The sequence below is a fragment of the Sciurus vulgaris genome (genome assembly GCF_902686455.1).
Source record: "Sciurus vulgaris genome assembly, chromosome: 3".
NCBI classification, from domain to species: Eukaryota; Metazoa; Chordata; class Mammalia; order Rodentia; family Sciuridae; genus Sciurus; species Sciurus vulgaris.
In genome coordinates, this window is record NC_136463.1 from 657,059 (window position 1) to 666,976 (window position 9,918).

The 9,918-nt window shown below is 65.3% G+C and overlaps 1 protein-coding gene across 1 annotated transcript; it reads right to left on the reverse strand.

Annotated features, from left to right (window-relative positions):
• Positions 1-4,661: 4,661 nt before the first annotated feature.
• Positions 4,662-5,711, reverse strand: LOC306656148 (testis-expressed protein 19.2-like). Its single transcript, XM_079131038.1, has one exon. The coding sequence runs from the start codon at positions 5,694-5,696 to the stop codon at positions 4,668-4,670; it is 1,029 nt and encodes a 342-aa protein (XP_078987164.1). The 5' UTR covers positions 5,697-5,711; the 3' UTR covers positions 4,662-4,667.
• Positions 5,712-9,918: the final 4,207 nt, after the last annotated feature.

A 9,918-nucleotide genomic window follows, 5' to 3' on the forward strand; every position in this document is an offset into this window, starting at 1 on the left:
GGTCACAGACAGAAGCCTCCAGGGGCCTGTGGCCTGCCCAGGGTCAGCATTAAGGGCCCTGGCCACCCTAGCCTGACAGGTGCCAAAGAGTCATGCACTGGACATAGGGTGACTAAGGACAACACTGGCCCAAGGTAACTGGCCATGCCCTGGGCATCCTGGGTGGCCACGGTCCCTTGTCCCCCGGTCATGACCTCCCACAGTCATAGGCCACAAGGCAATTTCTGTCTATTTGCACCCCAAGGGAAGGACGGGCACCCATTCAGAGTGGATGCTGGACAGACCCTGTGGACAGCGGGGGAGCAGGGCTGCCCTGAGAGCAGGCAGCAGGGAGGGAGGGAGCCCAGGCCTGAAGTGCTAGTGGGAGAGGATCATCTGGGAAGCCTGGGCCCAGGACAGGACCTGCATGTGCTCAGACAGGAGCCATGTGCCCAGGGTCGCTGGGGAATGCTGCTTTGGTCTGCTGCCCCAGGGCCCCGGACCCCCTGTGCTCTGCACAAGCCGCCCGGCCTGCCTGCTTCACTTTGTGTGTCATTGGATCGTAAGTCACCCCCATAAGGCCCCTCTTCCACAAATGTGACTTCCAGAGTCTGCTCTGCACATAATGGGCTCATTAAGTTTGGGATGATTTCTCTGGAAGGACTCCTTTCCAGTTGTGCTACTGAACCCGCAAAGAGCTTCTGTAGGCAGAGCCTGGTGTGCGGGTGGCTCTCGGGGGGCCCACCCGGCCCCCATATCTGTGCTCTCCAGGCTTGTCACAGAGGACACCTTGTCCAGGACCTGCCACCACAGGTGCTCAGAGACCAGGAGTCCATCCAGCTGCTGGGCACTGGGGGCAGGTGCTGGTGAGCAGAGTGAGTGGTCTATGGTGGAGAACATTGGGAAGGATGACCAGTGGGAGCAAGACACAGGGTGACAGCTTGGTCTCACTGCCCACGACAGAATCCGGAGCCGAGAGCACACGGTGCAGAAACGACTGGGCCCTCAAAGCTCACTGGTGTCAGCTGCCTGGTGCCTACCTCCCACAGCCTGTGCTCCTGAGGGAAGGAGACCGGAGGACACGCTGGCCAGAGCCAAGCTCACTCTGCTCTTCCAGCAGTGCCCTCTTGGTGCTGTGGTGGACCTTCCCCTAACTGGGTCCAGGTGCTAGAGCTTCCGCAATCCTGGTCCCAAGGCCCCCAGACCAGAGAGGCAGCTGGACAGGTAACGACATCAATCAAACGAATTAAAACACGCACAGGTTTCCAAATGGGGCAGGCGGCAATTCATCAGTGGACAGTCTCAGACACCTGAGCAACCCCAAGTGAGCCAAGCACTGAAGGTGCCGGAAGCAACTGGATTCAGTGAGCTCCCAACCCAAAAGGCCCGAGCTCAGGAAGGCTGAGATGCAGGGGCGACACGATCCAATACCCAGTCTTCTCTCAGGATTGGCCTCCAGGGGCCTCCAGCCTGGGTGGGGGTTTGCAGGAGTCCACACTGAAGCCTCTCTAGGTACCTGAGGTCACTTGAAGGCTGAATGACCTTTGGAAAAAGGCCTCAGTTCAGAATCACAAAACCTCACATCCTGAGCTGATGAGGCTTGAACCTGAGATCCTCCTGCCTCAGCCTCCCGAGCAGCAGGGATTACAGGCCTGTGCCACTGCTCCTGGCTTTAAACTGGATCACAGTTTAGAGACGGGGAGATGTGACTTTTTCACACCTGTTTGGTCAGCCCAGCTGTGACCATGCCCCAGAAAGATTGTTTTATTATGGACCCCAGTCCTTCTTCTAGTCTGACCTCATTTGAGAGTCAGAACCTAGATTCCAAGTGTGCCCAGGGTCTGGGTTTCAGGCCCAGGTGCCAGTCCAGAAATGAAGCTCCTCCACCAAGGATCCCTATGCCCCAGGGAGGAGCTCCGGATCAGTGGCCTCCTGGGGCAGGGTGGCCAGGCTGGTCTCTGAGGGCTGCGGAGCATCTCTCCTGGCTGTGGCCAGCAACATGGAGGCTGGTCTGGGGTTCACATGAAACCTTGTCCCTGGAGAACTGGGACAGCTGTCCAAAACTGACCCCCAGACCCCCTGACCACTAAACGCCTAGGACACAGGAGCCCAGCACAAAGGACAGGGGCCGCTGGCTGGGACTGGAGGACCCTTGGGTGGGGTGAGAGCCCTCAGTGGCCTGCAGTGCCCACTGCTGCCCTTCCCGGGGCAGGGAGCTGCCAGCACACAGCAGGCTCTGGAATGGGCCTGCACCCCTGGGGGTGCACCCTGGCGTCTCTCAAGCTTCTTTACCTCCCCTGCCCTCCCTGTGCCCCGTTCTGTCCAGGCCCCGGGGCCGGGTCCCTTACAGACCACGCCAGGTCTGCCTGCGTGGAGCCAAGCAGCAGCCGCCCCCAAAGAAACACAGGACTCCCGGGTAGATCTGGATCTGCGATCAACATCAGGGGTTTTGGTGCTACTTAGAACGTCCCTCTGAGGAGCCTGCCCAGGCCACAGATGCAAATGAGCATCACCTTCGGACCAGAGAGAAGATGGCCCTGAGCCGGTGTGTAGCGGAAGGCCTTCCCTTAGGGCTGGGCTGGCTGCGGCTGCTCTGCTCTGGAGCGGGGAACCAGGGGACGCCCGCCAGGCGCTCGGAGGAGGAGCCCAGGTGTGCCTGCTCTGGACCCCAGCGCTAGCAGCTTTGCGGCTGATTTTTTAAGATTCAGGCGAACGTCACCTAACAACCATTGGAAGTAAAACTCAGTGGCAGTTAGTGGATGCACAGCACGTGCCACCGAGCCCTCTCCCCGTTTCCGATGGTCTCCTTCACCCGGGAAGGAGGCCCTGGCCCCCTCCAGCCCCCAGGAGCTGCTCCTCCGCTCTGTGGATTTGCCCACTCTTGAGTCCCAGCCCAGCGACTCAGGCTACTTGTTCTCTGGTGCCGGGCTTCTTGCCCAGCATGCCCCGGAGGGTGATCCGTGCCTGAGCCCTGCTCCCTCCCTCCTGCGGCTGAGGACTCTGCTGAGGCAGGGGTCTCCAGCTGGCCACCCACTCACGGGTGGCAGAGAGCGGCTTTGCGCGTGGGCCGTTCCCGTGCACAGTGCTGCCCTGAGCTCCCGGCCGCACGTCTCAGACTCCGTGGGGTCTGTGCTTAGGAGTGGAATCGCGGGTCACAGGGCCATCCTGTCACTGAGAACGCCTTGGACTTATCCCCTCCCACCTAACTTCTGACCTGGTGCCCAAGAGCTGGGAGCAGCTCACCGGGCAGAGCGGGGCTCTCTCCTGGTCCCAGAGTCCCTGCAGCACAGACACGGGCCTCTCAATAAAGTCCACGCGATACCAGAGTTTGCACAGATGGATGCTTGAGCAGCGGGGAGGAGGGGAGGAGGGGAGGGTGGGCGGACGGACAGCTGGACCAGCAGACATGAGTGGACAGACAGCAGGACCAGGAGGGATGAGGGAGGGCGGACAGACGGACAGCCGGCCCAGGAGGGACAGAGGAGGAATGGCGGAAGGACATTGTACCAGGAGGGACGAGAGGGGGCAGCGCAGAGCTCCGAGACCCCGCTGCAGCTGCCTGGGACCAGGACCAGGTGCAGGTGGCGTGCAGGCCTCCAGCCACCACAGGCCGCTAGGGTGGCCGGGGCGCCTTAGGGTGAGGCCCCCGGAACAGCCGCTGAGTGGCGGCTGCTTCTCCCTCGCACTGGCCTCAGACACCTCCCTGGCCCGAGGCCCAGACGCTCGCTTCTAGAGGACGCAAGAGAGGGAGCAGGGCCTGTCCTGGGCACAGGGGCCAGGCAGCCAGCCACCGCCCAGCGTCCCCCATACCGGTCTCCTGCCCACGGTGCTGCCGCCGTCTCATCCATGCAGAGCCCACAGGGCCCAAGCGTGCAGCCCTCTCGCCCTGAGCACCCTTGAGACCCGTCTGCGCTGTGGGGTTCTAAATTCTGGGGCTCGCGTCCGCGGGAGGCACACTCACGCCGAAAACAGGGCCTCCTGGGTTAAGCAGCTGTCTACACCTGGGCCGGGACCACAGGACCGCCCAACACGTGTGGGCGGACTGCCCCCGAGCCGGAGCCCTGGCCCGTGCCCCCTCCCGGCCCCGGCTGGGACACTCAGAGGATGCCTCAGGCCCGTGAGGACCCCCGAGGGAAGGCCACACAGGGCGTGAAGCAGAGACTTTATTGAAACCAAACACCACACAGAGGAACAGGGATCAACAGGCCAAAGGCACCAACGCCCCACATTCGCCACCCGGGCCCTCCCGCTGCAGACCCACCCCGGTGCCCAGTCAGCGCCTGGCAGGGCGTCCAGGACCCTCCCCGCACCACCCGGGACGCGTCGCGGTCGCCGGCTGTCGCTGGGGGTCTCACGCCCGGCGTCCCTCCCCACGGCCAGGTTAGAGCCAGGCACGGTCCTGGGATCTGCTTCTGCATCAGGGGCAGCTTGACCCTTCACGCGGAAACAGGCTGGTCAGCATCTTGTTCCAAACCAGGTGGCGGTGACAGTCAACAGACAGACAGGTAACTGCCGCTAGGACTCCGCGGACACCCCCGACCTTTTCCGGAGGTCCCCGCAGCCCACGTCCCAGCCCCGGGCTGCCCAAGCTCTGCCCCGCAGGGGAAGGTCCCCGTCCGGTGCCAGCCGCCACCCCCCAGTCCCTGGTGTGCGGGGGCAGCCAGGACGAGGGACCCCGGCCCCTCAGCTCAGGGCCCGGGCCTGAAGGGCTGGAAGCAGGGCGGCTCCCCCAGGACCGAGGCTCCCACCACAGCCAGGCTCTCCCCGGGCCTCCCGGGCACACCGCCCCAGGCCTCGGGGCTGCTGGCGTCCTGTCCTTGGGGGCAGGACCGTGGCCTCCAGGCCGAGGCCCCCTCCTCCGCCTCCCTCCTGCTCCAGGGTGAGTAGGAGACGATGGTGAAGCCTCTCCTCTGCAGGGCGCAGTCTGCGGGCACCAGCTCTGCACCCTGCCCCGCCCTCTCCAGCACGCTCAGCTTCCAGCGGTGCAGGTCCTGCTGCTGGGACGGGTTCTGGAGCCTCACCACCCACACCTCGCCGGGGTCCAGCAGCAGTTTCCAGCGCTGGCCTGGGGCCTGCAGAGCCCAGCCCGGAACCATCCTCCGCAGGTAGACGGCGTCCTGGCAGCCCACCGTGGACACAACCTGCAGGCCCAGCAGCCAGGCCTCGGCCTCCTCGGGGTCCACGGGCCGGCTGGTGCCCAGCTCCAGCACCATGGGCTCCCCCGGGGGCAGCTCCACGCCCGGGAAGTGCTGCCACGGGGAAGGGGGGCGTGGCCAGTGCGAGCAGGGAGGCAGCCCCTCGAACCTCCAGGGCAGGGCCTGCGTCCAGTCGGCGTCCTCCGGGCCCAGGCCCAGGGGCACCGCGTTCTGAGGCTCCAGCTCGGTGGGCACAAACAGTGGGTCCAGGCCCACCTCTTCCGCCCCCGCTGGCGCTGACGCCAGGGCCCCGGGACCCCAGTGCTCTGCGCCCCCATGCCCAGGCTGCCCCGGGGACCCCTCCTGCTCGGGCCCTGCCTCCGGGAGCTCCGCGGCCTCGGGGTCCCAGTCCTCGTCTTCCCAGTCTTCCGACTCCAGCATGTCTTTGAGGTCCAGGAAGGCGACCTTGAAGCAGGCAAAGCACACACTCAGCTGGTCTCCATGCTGGATCTGGTACAGCCAGGACGCGTACAGGCAGGTCATGCCCTCCCTCCCGTGGCGCACGCTGACCGGGGGGCACATGGCCACGCTGCCCGCCTCCTGGGGGTGGGCGGCAGGAGCCCTCCCCGGGCTCTCAGGGGGTCAGGCCCACAGGTCTGGGGTGGGCGGCAGGGGCTGGGGCAGGGGGGCGGGGAGGCAGAGCGGGAGGGGGCCGCGGGGTGGGTGGAAGGACGAGGTCCCAATTCAGCTGGCAGCTACAGAGGTGGGGGTCAGAACTTCCAGAATCTTCTGCAGCCTTGCCGTGTGCAGAGTCCGGCGCTGGGAAGGCAAGGCAGGTAGGGTCAGGCAACCCTGGGGCAGGGGGTTCTGGGGGTTCAGGCAAGCCCGGGCACCACCTCCACTCGGCTTGCCCAGCACGGGACTGGGCCCCCATCAGCCCCCTCAGCCTGGCCTACAAAACGGGCGGGAGCCCAGGGGAGGCACAAGCCCGGACCCCCACCCCCCAAACGGCTGCCCCAGAGGACAGATGGCCCGGTGGCCGGTGGCCCTCGGCGTCGGCCCGCCCCGCCCCGGCTTTGGGACCCTCCCGGGGGGTGCCCTCACCAAGGTGCCTCCCCTGCAGCCAGCCAGGGAAAGGAGGAGCAGGGCGGGCCTGGGCCTATAAAGCCAGGGCTCATCTGCATATCTCCCAGCAGCCCCTGCTCAGGGAAAGTGCTGAGTCGCCCTGGCCCAGGCCAGCCACGTGCCGCTCGGCGCCCCCCAGGGCCCGGCCGGCGCCGCTGCTCTGCCTGCCTGCCTGCCCGCCTGCCCCAGCCCACCGAGGGCCCGCGTCCCCGCGTGAGTCGCGCCCTGCTGGTCCCGCTGCCGCCGGGGCGTTTGCCAGCAGATCCCGCGTCCGTCCCTTCCGGGAAGCTCCTCGTGAACCTCGCGTCCTAGCCCGCTCGCTCGCGTTTCCCCTTCCGGGTCGCCCTCGCTGTTTAAACGCAGGCTCTCCCAAACCCATGCCTGTGTTTTCGGTGGCTTTGGACGAGCTTTGGGGTCACGGCCAATGGAGCGCGAGGCCCGGGCGGGGATGCCCAGGGTCCAGGCTGCGCAGCAGTGGCTCATTGGTCACCGTGGAACCTGCCCCACACACCGTCAGCGGCCGGGCCCCGGTCCTCACCGGGGTCCGCCCTGGCATCGACGTGATGACAGGGACCCAGCCCCGCGCAGCACCGGATGTGGAGTCCTCGTGGCCCCTGGGCACCCGGCCAGCCACAGGGCCCTCACCGTCGACGCCTGCGGCCCTCTGCCCTCCAGAGTGTCCGGCTGGGCCCGGGCACGCTGCGGGCTTCCATCTTCCCTTACTGCGTAGAGTGGCCCCGTTCCCTCCGTGTCCCGGCGGCCCGACGGGCGGAGCGCGCCTCGGTGACGGTGACGAGGGACCACCGCTCACGCGCACGGACGGCCAGTCGCCCGGCCAGTCGCCTCAGAGCCGTTGGGCGCAGTCTCTGCTGGTGTGTGGACGCCTTCCTCCCAGCCGGGCCAACGGCAAGGGCACCGCCGCCGGGTCGTCGGCCGCTCCGCTAGGTTCGCAAGCCCTCGAGGCCACAGGTGCGCAGCTCACGGGACGACGACCTCACGGCAGTCCCCGGTGGCCCGCGGGCCGCAGAAGGCGTCCTCAGCTCCGGAGCCGAGGTCAGGGCCGCGGCTCCGGCAGACCCCGCTGGTCAGGCCCGCTCCCCAGACAGAGACGCGGCTGCCGGGGCGCGGGGTCCCCGGGGGTCTCTTTCTGAGGACGCCGGGACCACTGGGCGGCTGCCTGTGCCTCTCTGGTGCGGCACCCCTCCGGGGCCTTGCTGTGGCGCGTGGCCGCCCCGGGCCCTCTGGTGTCCTGCCTCCTCCACCAGCCGTGTGGTTCTGGCTCCTCTCCCTCCCACGTGCGTGGTCCGTGTCCCGTGGGCTCGGAGTGAGGGCTGCGTCCAGACTTCCCTCCTGCAGGGGGGCGTCCAGGTGCTCGGGCACCAGGCGGTGAGACCGTCCTCTCTGACCTGTGCTCCTTTGCCCTGGCCCGGTGGGCTCTGCTCATGGGGCCACGGACGCTCTCTGAAAGCCGTGTCTGGTCTGGAGGTAACCCAGTGCGCGGCCTCTTCCTGAAGGGGAGGCCATCCTGGGGTCTGGGGTCGCGCCCAGCCCCTCGGCGTGGGGCCAGGTCCCCGCGTGTTCTGCTTACTCCTGACTGTTCCCTTTGGCTGCTCCCGTCTTCGTCTGCTCGGCTGCTGAGATAAAACGTCACCACCGGGTGGTTGGGCCACAGAGGCTGCTTCTGTCACAGTTCTGGTGTGTGGACGTCCAGGCGGGATGCCCGCTGGGTCGGGCCTTCCTCCTGCTTGCCCACGGCCGTCCTTGCTGGGCCTGCGGGTGCCGGACAGTGGGGCGTGTCCTCTCGCCAGGCCCATCAGAGACCCCGCTCAAACACAGAGCGGGTTTGCTGGCCTGTTGGTTCGTTCGCACCGGGGATTGAACCCAAGGGCGCTTCACCACGGAGCCACACCCCAGCCTTGTCATTTTCTAGTTTGAGACGGGGTCCTGCCAAGTTGCCCCCACCGGCCTTGACCTTGAGGTCCTCCTGCCTCGGCCTCCGAGTCCCTGGGATGCCCGGTGTGGGCACTGCCCCCGGCCAGGACAAGATGGGGTCGCTAAGGGGAAAAGCCCTAGAAGCCCTCCCTCTTCCCCTGCTCCCCGTGGACTTGACGACCACTCATCTGCAGTCACCGGGGCCAGGCCTTGGTCTCCCGCTGGCTTTGCTTAGACCACTCCCCTGACTGTGGGTTTGGTGGTAGCCCTGGCCCCTCTGGCACCAGAGTTCACCGCACGCAGGTCAGGATGCAGTACCACCCCCGGCCTGGTCTGTGGCCAGTCTACCTGCTGCTTCCCCAAGTAGTGTGCAGGGCCAGCACAGCTCAGGGGCTCTGGGCCCCGACCTCTCCCCAGACCCACCCCCTGAATCAAACAGTGAGTTCTGAGTTGCTGACCCTAGGCCGAGGCCACTGTGTTCTGCCCGTTGTGGAAAACCTGGGCCCGACCCCAGAGCCACGCATCCCACTTTCCTCCTCTGCTGGGCCTGTGGCACCTCCTGCAGGCGACACAGGGCTACCTGTTTCGTGTGTCCCCTTCCTTCTCAGGAGATGGTGCCCCTCGCTACTGGAGTTCCTGGCCTACCCTGTTGTCCAGGCTGTTGTGGACATGTCTCAGTGTCCCTGTCCTGGCTCCTCTCCAGCGGGCCCCTGTCCACCTGGCCCCTCTCCGCCTGGCCTGTGTCCACCTCAGGCAGGGTTCCTTCTCGGGTTTTGTTGGTTTGATCCACGCCCACCTTTCCCTCGACTCCTATACCCAGTGTGTTTTTGTGGGAACTGCCCTCCAAAGCTGTCTTGTTCTTACATTCCTCTGCTGGAGTTCTTCTGTGTCCTTGATTTGTCGACCGGACTTTTTGAAGTCCATCTGGGTTTCCTTGTGAGTTTCACAGGAGCTGGAGTGTGCTCCTCTGCCCATCTCAGTGTCTCTCGGGGCCGTGTCCTGGGACCCAGCTGGTATCCAGCTCCGTCCATCACTAGATGTGGATACCCAACAGTCCTCCAGGTCCACATGGCCCTCAGCTGAACTCGTAGTGGCCAAGGTGGGCCAAGGTGGGGGTTGGTGGGGACGGCCAGTGGCCTCTAGTGTTTCACCACAGCCAGGGCCTTGAGGGCTCTGCTAGGCCACGAGGCGGGTTGGGACTGAGCCCTTGTCTGCAGCTGGGGCCCACCTGTGTGCCCCTCCACAAAGCCACAGCCCGGGGGGTCCAGGGCCCTCCTCCCCAGTCCCAACGCCTCCTGTCCTGCAGCCTGGGCTGGTTTCATGATTTAAATCAGGAAAAGGTAGTCAGGGGCTGATCTTAGAACATAAGGCCATTAGTAATGCAGTGGCTCTTGAATTCACAGCATTCAGTTTGAAAAATTATAAAGCTTGTCCAGAAGTAGTTAGAATTTAAATTCCAAAAGTCATACAGCTGCCAAGCACAATTATCCCAGCAGCTCAAGAGACTGAGGACAGACTCGGGACTTAGCCAGGCCCTCAGCAGCTGGGGAGATCCCGTCCCAAGGTAAAACAAAAGGGGAGAAGACCAGACCCCACAAAGAGCTCCCCAAGGCTGGCCAGCTGCGGGGACATGCACACACGGTTGGGGCACCCTGGGAACCTGAGGCAGCCCAGGGGACAGCAAGTGGGAGTGGGCAAGGGGTAGAGCCTCCCAGGACCATCCCAGTGCCCACACACAAAGCCCAAA

Bases quoted from the DNA above. Each gene is read 5' to 3' on its own strand.
- LOC306656148 (XM_079131038.1), bottom strand. From the start codon at position 5,696: ATGTGCCCCCCGGTCAGCGTGCGCCACGGGAGGGAGGGCATGACCTGC.